Genomic DNA, 18,496 nt, shown 5'->3' with positions numbered 1-18,496 from the left:
GAGGTTGAACTATATTTGGGTATAGCTAGATTGAGAAACAGCAGTGTTAGACGTGTTCATGACAATGATTAGAGTGTACTTGACTTATTATACGACTGGAAGAGAAGCTGACTAGTCAGAAAGTCTGTAAGAGAGACAAAATGTAGTGCTTAGTTTTGCCTAAAGATTAACTGCAGTAAATTAGGGAGGTCAAAAGCGGAGCTTTGGCACTGAGTGATCCTGTTTGTGTTAGTCATAGTTCTGTAGAGAGTAGGCTTGGGGCCTTCCTGGTGCTGAGAAATCTCTGCCCTGGCTGGTATTTAAATCTGAGGTGTTCCCTAGTGTAGTGCCGTCCTCTGAGTGGTACTGACACAGGCAGAACATGTATCATCAGGGGCCTGAGCGGGGGCCTGCTGGAGGGAGGGGAAAGCTGATCTGTCCAGTCTCACATTTTGCATCTCAGGCTAGCACACAGGGCTCCCGTCTCACCCTCTCTGCAACTTCTGCCTTGGCAGGACATAACCACCTCTGCAGAGTCCTGTGCCAGGCCCTATACTTGAAAGAGGTACCTCTCAGAAGGCACAGCTCCTAGCCTTGTCCCCTATTCATGGATGCTTTCAAAATCCTAGGAAATACAACAGCTGATATAATAATTCAGCTATTTTATTCTGTTATCAATACAAGTCACAATGTTATCCCAACACTATAGTACTATTTCCTCAAGTATAAACAAATGAAGATCACGTTAAGTGCTGCGCCCATGCAATGCAAAATGTTCTTTTTTCCACAGATTAGTGAGTACTTTTATGAGGTTCCCAACTTGGGGTAATCATAAGTGGATAATACACACCTGTGAAGTGCCACAGATGTCTGTAAATGCTGATAGAGCAGGCTGTCTATCGGCATTGAGCTGTAGGAACAAGGCTTAATGTACATAACATTGCCAAAGTGAGGATTAGGTTTGGTTTACAGTTTACCATGCATATATTAGTGAAGTTTAAAAAGAGTGACCAAACTGCTTAGAAACCTTTTTTTTTGCCATTGAGGTTTTTGAATAATTAGATTTAAGTATTTTTCCAAGGTTCTTGATGGAATTACTTGCCAGGTAGTTTTCTGAGAAGCTACATAGTGGAGATAGAAGGAAAAAAGCTTTCTAATTTAGCTTCACAGAGCTAAGGAAAAGCAATGTCCTTGTTTCATAACATACCAAATAAAATAAAAGTTGGTTTGAAACAAACAGAAAAAATGTTAGTGGTGATATGATGAAATATATATTTAGTTACTGCAATTTTCATAATGCAAAGTAAAAAAAAAAGAAATATTACCATTTTTGTGTCTAAGTAATGAGTATTACTAGTCATTTGTTTCTATACATATTTATTCTGCAGAAGCCTTTACTGTCACAAGCTTAATTTAAATTTAAGAACTAATTTGCCTGTTAATCTATTGACTAAACCTGGACACTAATACTGATTTTACTTATGAGGAGATACCATTTTCCAATTCATTGGCTTAAAGTTGTATCAGTGAAATCTTTTAATTTCAGAGCTTTAAGCGTGTCCTTTCAGACTAACGCTAATAGAAAGTTATAGCAAAATGCTAGCCCTCATATCATTAGCATAAAATGTAAATGATGTAAAAGTATTAAGTTACTAAATGCTGAGGCAGCTTCAAGGATCAGCAAAACCAAATGGAGAGAGGGCCAGGGTTTTTCTCCAAAATGGGCAGATTTTTTTCCATTTTAAACCAAACAAGCCCTTGTGGTTTTGAGTCAGGAACATACACTGTGTCAGTGAAATTTTACAGAAAGAAATACTTTATAGAGGTTCTTTAACTGTTGAAGACCAAGATCTTCCTTACACCCCCTGCACTCAGTGGGCTAACATAACTGGCAGCGTTACTCCCAGAAGGTAAATGCAGTGGGGCCACTAGATCTCCCACAGCAGCCTTTTTGCCATATTTCCTTTGTAGATGTAGAGTAATTTGTGAAAAACTATTCTGAATTTTGTTCTTACTGATTATAAAATGCTGTAGATATGACTAGAGACCACTGTAACTTTGAAAGGAAATAATGTTTTGCCACATCATAAACCAGTTTTAATTGCTATTATTTATGAAGTTATTACAGTTAGATGTCAAGCATCAGACATAGTACAGACATTTACCTAAACAATGTCTTGCTAATGAGGGCTCCACACACATGCTTTGAAATTTTGCCCTCTCTGGGGAATCCATTTACAGTAAAATGTATATAAATTTTATTTATTGTTTCAAAATAATTTTCAAATCCATTTATTTTAGTTCTGTAGATTTTTTTTTTCTGAACTTGAAGAAATCTAAAACTTATGTCAATTCAATGTGGAAAACAATATCAATATATTTTTATTCTGGTAAGAAAAAATATGTTATAATTACTCTGTGAAAAATGCAGTATGTCTTCTGAGTTAGCAATGCTAGGCTTTAGTTTCTAGTAACACCACCAGCAGCAAAAAGACAGTGTAGTCTTGCAAGTGGGAGAGCAGATAGTAGTTAATTCCCTCTTTAAACCTATTAGAGGGCAATGGAAGTAGTTGGGCCTGGCTGAGTCTAATTGGTCTTCCTGATAGACTTCTTTTAATACATCAGAGAAGGTTCTCTGTATCTGTTGCCTTCTCCACAGCTGTCATTTCAGGCCTCCATAAGCTTTATTTATATTTTTTTCTTAATATTCTAGCTTTGTTTCTTGTTCCTCTGTCTGCTTACCTTGAGAATGGTTCCTGTATTCCCTGCTCTATGAGCTTCCAAAGGTGGCTGTTACATTGTGAGTCCTTTAGGTTTTTTTTATTCCCATAGTTTTACAGAAGACTGATAATAACTAGCACCATTTAAAATAGAATCTGGGCAAGCTTATTTGTGACCCTTGAGTGACTGTAATTCCTGCATTACTTCTTTGCTTCTCAGTTTTTCAATAGCATTGTTCACTGCGGTATGGAAAAGCAAGGTGACTCAGGATTAAGAAAGATTACCTGGCAGTGCTGGTTTAGCTTGTCTTCATTACTTTTTCTTTGTCTAGAATTCTGTATTTAGAGGAGTAGTAAGTTGGTTTCGGTTATTTCATATTAAATGGCTAAAATGTAACTTTCATTTGAATTCTACTTTTTGTGACTATTCATGTATCTATCACCAGTTCACTATTCTATCTAAATCTCTCTAAAGCACTTCCCTAGTCTTTAGAGAGTTCAAATTACTCAAGGGGCTTGCTTGTAACCACATTTTAAAAAAAATTGGTATTTTTTCCTTCCTTCTTCTGAAAAAAAATATGGAAGCATTTAATTTTTTTTTTCTGATAACCTTTATTATCATTCAGTTGTGCTCCATCCTGATCAACTAGATAAAATCATCTTGAATTTTTAGTTGCATTCAGTTTATGTTTGCTGCACCTCAAAATGGAGATTAATTTTCCTACTATAGCAATGCTAGAAAATCATAGGCATGTAATTGTTTCTTTCTTATTCATGTTTTAATCTGTTCACAGTTCTGTAATTTGGTGAGTACCTTTTGTTCAGTTTCACAGTATTTCTCGTTGCTAGAGGGTTTTCTGAGGCATATAGAGTTGATTCTTTCACATGTTATCTCCTCTTGCCAGTTCTGACTGCTTCCCATGTCTTCTGTTTGAATCCTCCTGCTTTGACTGGCTGTTTTGGTTCCCCCAGAATGTATGTGTCTTCTTGTATGTCAGGATCTGGATTCCTGCACCTCACATTAGTTCCAATTCAGCAAAGTATGTAATTATACATCTATCTATAGAGACGTGCCTCAGTAGGGTGTAAGTTTGACTCCCAGAAACTTAGTAGGACATTAGTACCTGCTATCTTTTTCTGAATTCTGAATTACGTGTTAGCATTAAGGAATTGATTAATTGGAGCACTGAATCGGGGCCTCAGCTACTCTCCTGTCTGTTTGACCCCGTGAGAAGTACCCTTGTTGATTTGGATAGCTCCCTAAATCACAAAGTCCTGACAACTCCTCCAGAGTCATGGTGTTTGCTTTCCTTGGCATATCCCAAAACATCCTTGTCTGTTCAGCTGCACCTGTGATATTCCAGCAGCTCTCTTTGTTCCCAAGCCATTATGTCTTCCTACTCAAATTTCCATTCAAAGAGTGATTCATGCAGCAGGGGAAAGGCATGACCTAGCTGCCCCCTCAGTTTCCATCGCTTTGCAAATCATGTGCAGTCTCATCTGAACCAGAGCTTTCATTTCAGACTTCTTTATTCCCATTCCTGGAACTAATTCTTTTATTCCTTACTCCTGTAGTCTGCACTGTGAGGAGAGAAATGTTTGCTGCATAAAGAGGCTTTTTTTAAAATGAGCTTTGGTCACAGGAGCAATGAAAACACATCAGCATGGATTTTCTTTCCTGTAGGAATGCCTTTTCTCACAGCAGATGAATACATATGGTTGCTACCTGTGCTGTAGCTACTCTAAGCTTTACTCATTGTACCAGCATCTTTTTTTTTAATAATTGCTTTCATACTCTGAATGTTTAATTCTGATGTCCAGCTATAGAGAATTGCACACCTCCACCAACAGTCTTTACAAGAGCTGCATGCTCTTCAGTCATTCTTTCTAATGCCTTTGGTGTCTTCCATTGTCCGCTGTACTACTTTCCTCTTCATCCTTTGAATATTACTACCTTATGCCTTTTTGAGTCTTCTCTTCCACCAGTATTCCTCTATCACCAAACCCACTCATTTACAACTTCTGCCTACTTTACTGTGCAGTAGAAGCATTCTCTATTTGAGGAAGTTTTTAAGGTTCAGGGTTTTTTGTTTGTTGGTTTGGGTGTTTTGTTTTGTTTTGATTTGGGGTTGGTTTTTTTTTCCCTTGCCTAAAGAGCAGTTTTGTGTTTACAAGACTCTCAGGATTAAATTGTGTTCTCTGAGACTTGGGGGACTCCTGCCAGGTGACACTGAAGGTGCTGAAGAGGCATCTAGACCCATTGTAGTCTACCTGTAGGTATATTTTCTGCTGTTACAGTTCCCAGTGAAGCAAACTCTTTGGCTCAATATGTATAGCATAATAGTACACAGAATAGTAATATGCTTGCTAGGGATTTTAGAAGACCCAGGTTAAGGAAAGAATAGTGATTTATAACAAGTACTTGTGCAGTGAATTAGCTACAGTAAGTAAAGAGATGAGCTAGAGAATCAACCTTCTTTTTCCCTTATGTCACAAGACATAGGGAAAGCTTAATTTCAGCTAAAAGTTAATATAATATCATGAAAATGGGATCAACATGACATTAAGAAATGAAAGAAGGGATATTGTAGTGACAGCTCAAGCTTTATTAGTACCTTCATGATTAATTCAATAAAATATCGCTATTTAAAATTTATCTGAAGCAGCCAGAGCTTGCAGTAGAATTCAGAGTAAACCTAATTGGGAGTAGAGCTGGCTATGGCATGCTTGCTAGGAATATTGGCAAATTTAGCTTAATTGTAGCAGATTACACCTCAGATTTGCACTTTCCATACAGTTTTCATTTGGTACCTGTATTACTTTCCTTTTGAATCTTTCAAATCAAAAACTATTAGACATCTTTTGCGCTCTGTGGGCTTACTTTATGTTAGTTTATTTTACAACAGGTTGCATTAATGTTATTTAGATGTGACTTTCAGTTTTGCATGAGTTGGCACCAAAACCACCAGGATGGTAGTTTGTTTCCCCCTCCCCTCTTTTACTCACTGGCATAATTTCCATCCAACAAAGCTTTTCAAAAATACGGAAGGAAAAGGCCTTCCTGTACAAGCTTCCTGTGAATCCTATCCAGATAGAAAAGACTTGTGTAAAAGCTTGGCAGGCAATCCTGGCATATGCCACTTAGTGACTTCCTTGTTTTATGCTATCATTCCATGTACAGCAAATGAATCTGAAAATCGGACTAATTTCCATTCATTTTCGAATAAGAAATTTTAAATGGTAAATTTCCTATCTGTGTATAACGCCCACGTTTTAAATTAAAAGTTTTGAATGCTGACAGCATTAGTCATAGGAAATCCTGTATGAACATCCAGCACTTAAGTTGGACCTTCCCCTAGATCACGCCATAGAAGGAGTTTACAGGAAAACATTCTGCTACTCTTAAATACTGCATTGATTTTTAACCCTTTACATGCCATTACATCTGGTATGACAGTGGTTTTTTTTCTACAGCCCATTTCTAAATAGTATTGAAAAATTATATATTTCAAAGCTAAATTTTTCTGTATTTTAATAATATACCAGTAGCATTCTGTGGGTACATATGTATACATATACATTCTCCCCTGTGGACACCGGCAGTCTTCAGTGTATGCTATTCAGAAGAAAATTACATTGAAGAAAAAATACTGTTTTAGAGTATTATATTGGATATAAGGGAACCAAATCCTTCTAACAGCAGGATGTAGAATTTCTTTTTAGTTGCATGTGTATGGTTAATTTTCATATAAATATGTTGCATAAAATACAATGTGCAGTATAAGTATTTTAAAATATTCAGTGCAAAAAAAAATGGTGTTCACAGAAGCTCAGTAAGAGCTTTGACAAACAGGCTTTGCTGTGTGCAGTTATGCTGGTTAACCCATTACCGTTCCCACCATTCTGCCCCTGCTGCTCCCAGAGACGGAGCAGTGGGCTGGGATACATGTACCCGGCTCAGCCGATCCACAGCACAGTGTACTGGCACAGGACGCTGCCATCAACGTGTGACTTTACAGAGGGGATAGTAGAGACCTGTCACCCATCCTCTTCTCCAGCTGTTGTTAGAAAGGTGGCCGTCACTGTCAAGTAACCTAATAAGAAACTGGAGGAGGTAAAAATTTAAGTTAGTTGTATCAATTTACATTCATTCTCTGTCCTTGAGATACACACTGTCTTGGATAAAAGTGAGGCAAAAAACCAGCTTAGCACAGACAGCAATTCACACGCACCTTAGGGGCTATGGTAGTAGCCTGTGAATGGCAGTGGGACTGCTGCTGTGCTTAGAGGAGGATTTACTGGACATGAACTTCAGGGTCAGCAGTATGTTACTACCTTAAAGAACAGACTTGTACCATAATGCTGAAAGGGCAAATATATTAATATCCATGTGCTAATTATCAGCATCAAACAAACTGTATAGCTCAGTAAAAATGGAAAACTAAAAAAGCCAACATAACTTTGTAAATTAAACCATAACATGGTCAGGACATGAAAGTAATTTACACAGCTATGTTGCGCAGCATCATTTTCATATTACATGGGTGAACCAACTTTGACAGTTTTTTGTCTTTATTTAAAAGGAGCCATCCCACAATGGACATTGTATCTCTTTAAAAAAAAGCAAAATCCTAGTTACAATTTTCATTTAGTGGGAAAATCCCACACATGTAGAGTTACTGTGGAACAGCTGGCTTAAATTAAGGTTTCAGACTTAAGGAAGGAATCCTAGAGCATAAAGTATCAAATAATAGCTAAATTCAAGATTAGGATGAGGCTTACGATGTTAGGCATGGCAAGCATATAGCGGGGAAATGAACCTAAAGAATCATAGGGGGTTTTGTAATGCTATGAATCATAGTGCTCCAGTTTTAGATCAAAATACAGCAATGTTTAAATATAGTTTAGTATAGTTTAATAAATGATTCAAAATACATTTCAATACATCATTTTTCATAGGTGAGAGGCTTTAGATTATGCAAATACTGATGGATGACAAGAAAAGAAATAGAAAGCCATTAAAAGTTCTCAGTATTTCAGAGGTCTACTTTTATTCTGACTCTACTCATGAATTTCAGTAGCCTTTCATATATTTCTGGAGCTTCATCATTGTAAATAATCATTTTTGGTTGCATAGGCAAAAGTGATAATGTTTACTGGCTATATGGAGAGTTTATGTTTGTTTTCAACCTATACTTATAAAACTTCTCTTTTTTAAGTCATAGACTCATGGAGTCATAGAGTCATTTAAATTGGAGTGTAGATCTCTGTGGAGTCAGTATTATTCTGAAGATCCAAACCAGAGGAAGGATTTAGGCCAAGACATAGTTCTTTGATTTGGGGCTTTTTGGTTTTGTTTTTTAAGCCAAGACCAGGACTGCCTGGAAGAGGATAATTAAGTTCAGTACTTCTCTTCTGCACCGTATATCTCCCTTGTGCTTCACACAACCAGCAGTTACGGAAAATCATGTGTGGGACTATGAAATAGCTCCCCATGTAAAGCTGTAGGTAGAATTTGAACTCAAATTTGTTACTTACTGTGCTGTTGTCTGATGTGGTATCAGCTGAACCCCAGAAACACCGAGGAATCTGGTTTTATTATTGTATGTTAATTGCTAGGTCTTGCTTCTTCCCGGTTTTATACAGCTGAACAAGACAAGGAGTTTTATTTCTTCTTAATGCCCTTAGATCACTACTGCCACTGTAGAAGTTAGACTCTCCTAAAGAGGCAGGAAAAGGGTGAGATTGTTAGTAATGTGCTTTCACAGATTGATGGGCCTGCACTTCTGTGTGTTATCCCAAAGGGATAACGTTAGCTTTTCCTTCTTTGGTCGGTCTGTGGATGTGTCAAAACGCTTAGAACTAAATTTCAGGAGAGAATACCATTAGAAAGGCTGCACAAAATCAGGTGGCACTAGTCTTCAACTGAGCTCCTGATGTTCCTAATAAGCAACAGATTTGGGAACTGAGCTGTTTGTAACAGAAAAGGACTAACTCAGTAAGATCTTTCCTTCCCCGAGCTCCTTACTTTGTTGCTTTTGTCACCATATTTTGTCATTGTTACCTTTAGCATTTGGAAATGTAACTGGCTTTGCTAGTAGCGAATAGATATTTGTGTACCAACTGTGAGAGCATTCCGTTACCAAAGTTGCCACATTCAACCCATAGGCACATAACCGTGGAAGCGACAACAGTGAACATGAAGTTAAAACCCAAGCCTTTCCTATATTGCCAGTCTGTCATTTCCTGTCCCGTGAAAAACACAGAAGCAATTTCTGCACATAAGAATGATAACGTAGTGAACAGAGGGGGCCAAGGAAATAGCTTGAAACTAATTTTGGGTGTGCTGGTGTATTTTGTAAGTAAATTTAAAACAGACATGGAAGCCAATATCAGGAACATGTGCAAGAAATTCCATTTATAAGATTTTGAATAATAACCTCACTGCCCTCTTAAATAATTTGAAATATATATGCGTAAAGTTAGTCATCTAACAAAAATAGTTTCATAAGCAGGTATAATAAGGACTCACAGTTCTCGTTCAAGTTAATGGGTGTACGAAAAATGTTCACTGTGAAAGTCAAACCGTGTTTTATAGGTTTGTCCATATGGGAAGTTGAGCTTGTTTAACCAAAAGTGTGAATTCAAATTAAGTTAGTAAAACTGGTGCAAAATCTGCCTGGGCATTTTTGTAGTGTAATTTAAATTGGGAAGAATGAATTTAAGAGTTCTGACTCAAGCTCTGGTAATTTGAAGATTGCTGGTGAGCATTTCTGTCAGAAGATGCTACAATTCCTTCTGCTTGTACCTGCATTTATGTTCCACCTTCCCTATTGTCCACCATCATTTCAGGTGTCTGTAGAGCTGCGTGGTTAACTGAATAAGAGAAGCAATGCAGATTAAAATAAGTATCCTGCAATATTCCAAACAGTGCTACCAGCACAAATGAGGGAGTGGAAAAGAAGAGGCAAAGGAGGAGGGAAAAGGTGGCTGCTCAGGCTGGCACCAATGTGAAAAAAAAATGCTTACACACATCAAAGCTGAGCTCCCTAAGGCCAGGAGGTGGATCTGTCAGTGCTCGCCTGGCAGCAGCAGCCCTTGTAGCAGGAGTGGCCAACTGTTCAGCTACTGCAGTCCACAGACGAAACTTAAAATGCGTTATCTGTAGCTTCTTAAAACACCACAGCTAAAGCTACCTGAGGTCATGCAGTAAAGCCCCATATCAAAATCAGTAAAGTAAGACTGTACATTCTTGATTACCAGTTTGAGACAATCAATTTTAAAAAGCTAGAGCTGTGTAACTATCTTCTGAAAATAAAAGCTTGGTCTGAGGCTAAGCAAATTCCTGATAAGAAAAAAAAGTCTCTTGGGACGACATGTTTTGCCCTTGATCATTTTTTGTCTTTCTGCTCTGGAAATTCTGAAATCCCTGTTTCCCAACATGAGAAGATGCTATGATTTTTAAACATGTTTTCTTTCCAATATTTATCAGTGGCCTGATTTCCAGAACTGGTATATCCAGCATCTTTAGGACTTGTGCTACCTTTTGGTAACTGTCAAACAGTATTTTAAGGAAGGATCAAATTGGTTAACTTTATTGTTACTTTCACAAAATTACACAGAAGCAAAAGCTGTCAGTAGCTGTGACGCTTAGTCAGGGACACTTCCCTAAATATACTAAGCTTAAGTGGTTTTGGGAGTGCAGAAGTGGGAAATAAAATTCAGAAGTTTCTAAGCAAGCTAATGTATTAAAAGCAAAGATTAATCTGCACAGAGAAAAGCAGCCTGCCTTTTCACAGGTCACAGCCCTGAAAACTGATGGAGTGGGAAATTAGACAAAGATGTGCTGTTACCTGCAGTGCCGCACTGGAAAGATGCTCGTTAGAAATCTCTGTTTCAAGGAGAAGAAACCTGGGCAAAGACCACTAAATTCTGCTTATGTTCCATGATTTAAAGAAGGAAACTTTGCTGGTAACTTTTCAAGGACTAGCTTTGGCCAGTAACCTTGCTGTGGACTAGCTGTAAACTCTTGTACCGTCAGTCCTGAAGTCAGCTCTACTTACTGTGTAGTTTTACATGGTTTTTATATAATTTTGGCTATAAAAGCACTTTGTTAGAAATACTTTATCTGGTTCAGTCAGGAAGCAGTGAGAACGGACAATCTGTATGATAGCAAAGCCAAGATTATTTAGCACGATAAGGATCATATCTCAACTGGGGCCCTGAGACACCACTGGGGGGTTCATAGTAAGTCCTGTCTTTAATGACTTCTTGTAAGGATTTTTGAACAGTTAATGTTTGGGGATACCTTAGTGTTTGTTACATTATGTATATGATACAGTAGCGTCAAACTTTGCATGTGGAAATTTGTTCATCACTTACACGTGGTGGATGTTAGCAGAACGTTTCTTTATATTGAAAGGAAGTGTCTCCTGATTCTAATCAGGTAATCATTACACCCTGGTTTCATCCTATCTGACTAGAGGCTAACTAGAGTTAAAAAAAGATAGACTGCTGAGGCATAGGCACTTCCAATTAGCAATTTAGTTTACCCAAATCTCCCTCTGAAGAGACCTGTGCTTTTCTGTTAACCATAAGAAGAACCTGTGGTGCCTCCTAACCTAGGTAACTTACTTAGGCGTCAGAAGTTAAACTGAATAAATCCTGAGCTATATCTTTAAAGTATTATGGCTTTATTTGAAAAAGAACTTTTTATGTTCTACTTCTCAAGGTGAAAATAAAAGAACCACCAGGGCTTGCAAGTTGGGTGCAGCAACTCACAATTTTTACTGCTGTTAAAAGTTCTAAAACTACTTTTGGACGCCAGTGAAAATGAACTTTTCATAGTTGCCAAGGTGCTTTGATTTGCGGTCGCACAGAGGTCAGCAGCTTTGAGAATCGCGTCACTTGAAATAGCTAGGCTTCGGTTTTGGTAGTGCTAGACCATGCTTTTAAACCTACCAGTAATCCGTTCAGTGCAGATTCAAAACTTCTTAAGTTATCTCTTTTCAATACGAGTGTTATGTGAATGCTTTTGTGAGTTTGAATAGCAGCATTCAGTGGATTATGCCTGCATCGTGCATGTTTTCATGACTAGTTATCTGAGACATGAAAGGCGTGATAGCAGCAGACATCTAAAAGTCGTGCCCACTGATTCATCATTGTGGATGAGAATTCAGGAAAATAAGCATGGATGCTTGGTTTTGAACCTTTAGTGTCCTCTGAAATAACTGCGGTTATTCTATGATTAAAATGATGCAGGATCTCCCTACTCGTTGCAGTGATTATTTTAAGAATTCAGGGAAGCTATTAAAATTAATCTTTTTTTAGTACGCTTGCATGATAGTGGGTTTCATCTGAAGTCTTTTCTGGCTACTGACCATCTGAGCAGAGGCTCCTGTTGCAGACATCTGTGCAGCTTGTTCCAGGACTGTTTGCTTTTGAGCTCCATCTGCTGGAATTGCGTCCTGTTTCCCACATCTTTGGTGTTATTAAGCTGCCAGGTTTCACAGGAATTGGTTTTAATTTAAGAGAGAATAAGGAACAAAGTTCACAGTTCAGAGGAATTTCTAGCAAGTCGCTGGTCCTTTTGTTAAAGGAATCAACCTAACAATTGCTTGGAGAATACAAAGCTCAAAACACAAAATAATTGTGAGGCTGAGGAAAAGAAATATTAGTTCTTCCTCCACTTTTGTTTACAGCGTTAGTTTCTAGGTATTTTATAGAGATTTGGATTGGTCAGGTCAGTCATAACCTATCAAGTTCTGTATGAGATTTCAAAAATAGGTTAATCACTTTACTCATTTTTCTGAATTATGTTTTTGTTTTGTTTCCCCCTAATGTCTCTTGTTACTCTATGACTAAGAAAATTAGCAGTTTTCAATATTTAATTAACTTTTAGAAAAGCCATTCTTCCCCATTGTAACTGTGTTTCTAGTATTTCAGAATACTTAAAGACAGAAGGGACCATGATGAACATCTAATTTGATTTTTGTAGTTCCATTGTTCCTTAACAAAAATGTACTGCAAAGAATAATGTGCAAAGTTGGAAAAGAGGACCCTGCTGTGCAAAACCACTCTAAAACTGCTTAAGTAGTCAGAGGCTTTCACGGTAAATTATATAATGACTTTCTACAAGTTTTCTTTGTAAGAAGCACCATTCTCTGTTCGGAGGATATATTATAATGTTCATGTCAACAATAATGTATATGTGTATTAGGATTGCCACCAGTCCTTGGGTGCAGACACTGGTGTTGGCAGTGTGTGTAATTCTAAAGAACAAGCACTTCTCTGGAAGAGTTACCTTCTCAAAAAGCAAACCATCTACATTTTGAATTTTCCTTTTCTTGAGTTGGAAAGCTAATATACTACCTTCCTTTTCTCTGTCTCTGAACTAATGCTAGATGTTACTAAGGTATGTTCTGTTTCATAATGGGTTTGTGTATATGGTAACTTCAAACATTATTCCCTCGCTGTCCATCTGCCTGTTAGCAATATTTTGTGTTCGCTTATGATGTTTGCAACATTTTTTTTCTACGCAGCAAACTTTGCCTGAACTGGTTTTAGTTTCTTGATGTGGGTAACTACGCTGTTATACCGAAGTCTTGGGAATAGGGGTAGAGAGGCAGAGGTGCAGAACAGAGAAAGCGCTAGGCTTGATATTAAAGATAAGTGTTCTTTTTTTTTTCAGTTCTGCCTTGTACTTCTCATGGACATGGTATACCACACTCTGTGGTGTACTCCGCAGAAGCCCAAGCTTGTTCCAGCCTGAGCTGGTCCATCTGCCTCCACAGTCTATTCAGTAACGCTGCCCGGGCTAATAACCCCAGAGCCTTGGTCAGGGTTATTCACTCGGGCAGAGCACTGTGCTGATCCAGATCTACAACTTCCAATTTCGCTGCTGGTTCAGGGCTCCCTGCTCCACCGTGTGGTGTCCATATGTGCTCTGTGACACTGGATAAATGATGTAAGCCTGCTGTACTGTAACCTGGCTGTCTGTGAGTTAGATTCTTTGCTACCTGTAGAGCTGTAGGGATAAGATCATTAATGCGTATGCAGCAACATACTTTATTCAAAGGACTATTTACTCTTTCAGAAAGTAATTATTATAATGGATTCTGCATGGGACAAAACTGTCAGTTATTTTTCGCATAGGTTTGGAGAGATATCTGTATTTCTTGACAGCTTCCTATAAAATGGAAAGACAGCTAAGGCATCTCTTGGTCGCTAGACTATATTGTCAAATGGGTACGCGCTGCCTTAGGCTGGTATTTAAAGTGCCATGTTTTGAGGTCAGTGGTTTTTAGACCTACAGAGATGTAGGCGATTCAAGGACTCTATTAGTAACTGCTACTGTGTTCTGAGATTGAAACTGGCTGGTATGTTACTCTCTCCCAGTGTAGAATAAGTTAGAGTGTTACAGTTATTTCTGTAATGACAAGTACTTTGAATTTAAAATTATTCAGTGAGTAATCATGGTCAGCCCCCCCTTTGTAGCTCATTTCTGTTCATGGGATAGAAGTGGGAGGGTTTTGTTTGGTTTAGTATGGACCTAAATTCTAATTAATATTTCTGTGTCCCAAACATGTTGTTCTGATTAGAGGTTCTTTGCCTAGGCATTTCTGTGTAGCCTGCCCTGTTTGAAACCCTGCCTTTTTCTGACTTCACTTCCTGAATCCGTTGACAACACTCACAGCCAAACAAAATACATGTTCACAATGCTGTTATTTGCAAAATATTCCCTTGTGAGTACAGCTGGGGCAACAAAAAGAGAGTTTCTCTCTGAATCTCAAAGAGAACTGACTATTCCTTATAGAAGTGAGGCACATAGCGCATTAGGCAATTTTAATCTCGGCAGTTAAGTGTTAAAACTTTGCATTTCACCACATACAAATGCACGCACGTCTTTCATTACAGTTGTGCATATTGATCACCGAGTGATCTAGTAATATACTGAGAGCGCTGAATTTTAATCTGTGCTGAAGTGAACCAGATAGCAACAGGCTTATAGCCTACCACACTGTTTACAAAACAGATGGAGGTGGCGGGAATATAAACTTACTTTGCCCTGTCTTAGGCCTGATCCTCAAGCGAGATGTGGGACCAAAAAAGTGTTCATCTAAATCACCCCTCTTCTTGTGAAGCTGCATAACTGGCACTAAAAACCACCTTGCTTGATGGTAGATTATCTGACTGGACACCAGTACCTCCTGAGCTGGACCACATCAAGTAACTCGTGTCACAGAAGCCAACCCATCCGATGATGCCCACGTAACGAGCAGTGCTATTACTCAGGAACTTTTTTGCCTGTGTTACAGAATGTCGTACTTGAGAGAAAAAACACATAACTGCAATGCTAAATGTCTGTGTGCGCGTAATAGGATAGGGTGGAGAAGACTGTCACTCAGCTGTATTTAATTAACATAGTATTTTATATAATGTATTTATTTTTTACGTAATTAGGTGATTAAGCAAAATGCTTGCTAGTAACATCTATTCCATAACCCAGCACTCTTGAGAGTTAAACATGCACCTTTGCATGTAATTAATCTCCTTGCCCTGCTTATTTTGCTAGTTGGCACTTGCTAAATCCCTGTAAAACCACACCCAGCAGTGCTGTGTGTTATCCCTCTGCTGTCTATTCCTACATATGGTCAAAATCAACTTACCTTCCGGGTTGCTGACATCAGCAAAATGTACTCTTGGCAAACTTCAGTATCCTCCTAGTAACCCTTTGTTTGGTTGGTGTTATTACAATTGTATTCCTCTGACAGCAGCAAACACCATCTAAACAGTGCCTACCTTGACACTTGGATTATGACGTGGAAGTAGGTTACCATAATACCATATTTTAAATGTTAAAACAACCCTTCATATGATAAAACGCATATAATAGGGTGGGGGGGGAAGTTAGAGGAAAGATACTTCTATGCTTCCTGTCAGGAACTGACCCACAGTAGTTGCAAGTTTCAGGGTATCATTTTGATAACAGTAAAGGTGTACATATCTACTCATCTTGTGAAGTGACCTTAAACAAGACTGTCACTTCGGTTGAAGTTATGCTTACTCCTATTTTAAGAAAAAAAAGTACATTTTTAAGACTGCCTGCTCTAAAACATTAGCATTCACTAATAATGAATTTCTAATATTTTCTGGCTGTCTTTTAATCACGTCTATTTCCTCTTAGATGTTTAGATCTAAACAGCAAGCTGGAAAACAGCTGGTCTCCCTTCAAATATATGCTCATTAAATGAAATTAATTTGGTACAGTGTTGAAAATCCTGGTATAGTAATTGTGTCTCCCCCCCCCCCAATGAGTTAAGTAACATGTATGTTTCTAAGGTGTATATTTATATTGTCATTGTACTAAAATCCAAGATTATTTTATAAAAAATACATGGGAAGCACCAGAGAAGTTGCTGTTTTCAGCAAGTTGCTGAAAACGAGCAACAGGAGTTGCTGTTTTTCAACAAGTTGCCCTTTTTATTTCCTACTAGGTTCTGTTTTCCCAGCTTTTCTATTGCTAAAAAGTTTAGAACCCATTGTGACAACCAAAAGGGAAAGGATTTCAAGATAAGGAAAGGGTTATAAAATTATTTTACTGTTATTATTGACAACAGCAGTCGTAAGTACCAACAAACAAGGATCACCTCCTACCTAGGAAGGCACACAGGAATAAAGCTGAATGTTTCTATTTTCAAAGTCTACAGCATGTTTTGGGTTTTTTTTTTTTTTTAATGCAATCACTTGCCTTATCTTCTTGAAGGCATTGATTTAATAAAAAGCATGTCAGAATAGTCAAGTAGTCAGTTGCTCCAATTATGGAGCAATTTCATACACTGGCTTCCTACCCCTCTACAACCTGCTTGCAGTTACCTGTCTGAACTGGGTCACTAGAATATGGCAGGCAAACTAGACAGGTTACGATTGGGAACTACAGCTTCAGGACAAATAGAAAAGTTGTATTAGTTTGGTGATCAGGATCTAACTTCTCCCTCTCCTCATACATTCTCCAGGACATGCCTGTAGTTACAGAGTAAGTCCAACATAATCCCTACCTTTTAGAGTTCAGCACAAAGAGCATTTTCCCAACTCAGGTACTAGCAAAAAAAAAAAAAAGTATGAGGGGGAAATGCATTTTAATTATTTTATTTTTCTTAAATATAATAGAACCTTCTAGAATTTTTCCAGAAACAGAAACATTAAAAAATTATACTTTATTACAAATGGTAAACTCAGAGTGCTAAAAAAAAGCCTCTTATTTACAAACAATACTGGGCAGTGCCCAAATAAACAACATAAAAATAACTTACAAAGTCATGAAGTAGTTTATTGACATTAATCAACTTTCATAAAATAAAATAAAAAAAGATATGTACATACACAATTTACTTGAAGGCAGGCAGAATAGTTCTTTTTTGTTTATCAGCCTCCCACAAACCTCCCTCCCATTTTTTTTTTTCTTAAGGAATACTACATAAAGCAATCTACAGTTTCTATTGCAGTTTAACCTTTAATACTGAATGATCATCGAATGTTAGGTCCATGCAGGTCTTGGTCAATGTTAAACGAAGATCTGACGTCTCATCTGGGCAGGAACAGCACTTCTCGGAGTGGTGCTGGCCGCTTCGCTACTAACTCGAGCTGAAGGCTCGCCAGTCTTTCCACACATGCGCTTTGCAGAGCACAGGCAGGACTCCGCCGTTCAGCTTTTACCATTAGCTTTATGCATCTGCCACTTTGGGGTTTTTGTTTTAGTTATACCACAATATCACAGTTCTCATTTAAGACAGTCTCTTCAAAACGTTTGCAACTGCTGTGTTAGCATTAGCTGGCACCCGCTGTTGACATGGTTCATGACCTTCTGCTTAAGCTGTGCAACCTGTTCTCTGAGCATGTTGGCAGTGGATGCCAGCTCTGAGTTCTGGGCTTTCAAAGTTTTCACTTTTTCTTCCAACCTGGCAATCCTTTCCAACTTCCTTTTCCGGCATTTGGATGCCGCGATTCTGTTTCTCATGCGTTTTCTCTCGGCTTTGATTCTCTCCTGTGACTCCATGTCAATAGGGGACAGGGGAGGCGTTTCCCCTGGCATTTCAGGTACAGTCTGAGGCTCTTCTTTCAGAGCCTGAAGCCTGGGATGCTGCACGGGCATCTGGGGGTTTATGTGATGCTGGGGTGCGTAGCCCATGTTGTTTGCGTTGTAGTTAGGTGCGGAGTTGAGCGCGTTGGGGTTGAAGTTGCTGAGATTGGCGTACACCGGGGGCTCGCTGTGCAAATTCGTATTGAAGCTACTGTTGCCGGCCATAGAGGACACAGGTGCCATGCCGCTGTTAACAGGTTGAGCGGCGGAGGTAACGCTGGGCATAGTGTTCTGGTTGTGCAGTTCCGCCAGGGCTCTCACAAAGCCTTCCGCGAACCCCTCTTGCTCGTCGGTGACATTTTTGGGGCAGAGGAACTGCGTCGGGGTCGGCGTGGTAGTGATTAACCCGTTGCTGGACTGGATGATGAGCCGCTCCAGTTCAGGCGAGGCCAGTTTCAGGAGTCCCACGTCCGGGGAGGTGAGGATGTCGGCGTTCTTGTTCCTCAGGTGCGGCTTCAGGTTGCTGGATGGGTCGGACAGGTTCAGCGTCATGTTCTGCTTCAGCACTTTGGCGTTATTATATCCATACCCGCCGCTCTCCGGCGGCACGAAGCTGGCGTTCAGGGCATCCTCGTAGAAAGTAGGCTCCATCTTTGCACTCATAGAACAGAGTCCGCGGAGTGGCGCCGGGAGCTGCGGCAGCGCGGAGAAGCTGCCC

At 39.0% G+C, this 18,496-nt stretch overlaps 1 protein-coding gene across 2 annotated transcripts; it reads right to left on the bottom strand.

Moving 5' to 3' along the window:
- Positions 1-16,831: 16,831 nt before the first annotated feature.
- Positions 16,832-18,478, bottom strand: JUN (jun proto-oncogene). 2 transcript variants are annotated; one of them, XM_009884586.1, is made up of 2 exons: positions 18,022-18,475; positions 16,832-17,886 (listed from the first exon to the last, which is right to left on the bottom strand). In XM_009884586.1, the coding sequence occupies exons 1-2, from the start codon at positions 18,439-18,441 to the stop codon at positions 17,497-17,499; spliced, it is 810 nt and encodes a 269-aa protein (XP_009882888.1). In that variant the 5' UTR covers positions 18,442-18,475; the 3' UTR covers positions 16,832-17,496. The 2 variants fall into 2 exon arrangements, with proteins under 2 accessions (XP_009882888.1, XP_009882886.1); XM_009884584.1 differs by having other exon boundaries at positions 16,832-18,478.
- Between the last annotated feature and the right edge of the window lie 18 nt (positions 18,479-18,496).

The sequence above is a fragment of the Charadrius vociferus genome, unplaced genomic scaffold, assembly GCF_000708025.1.
Source record: "Charadrius vociferus isolate BGI_N301 unplaced genomic scaffold, ASM70802v2 scaffold163, whole genome shotgun sequence".
Taxonomy (NCBI): domain Eukaryota; kingdom Metazoa; phylum Chordata; class Aves; order Charadriiformes; family Charadriidae; genus Charadrius; species Charadrius vociferus.
Note: the sequence above shows the minus strand (reverse complement) of the source record. Positions and strands in the feature narration are given on the sequence as shown.

Bases quoted from the DNA above. Each gene is read 5' to 3' on its own strand.
- JUN (XM_009884584.1), bottom strand. From the start codon at position 18,441: ATGAGTGCAAAGATGGAGCCTACTTTCTACGAGGATGCCCTGAACGCC.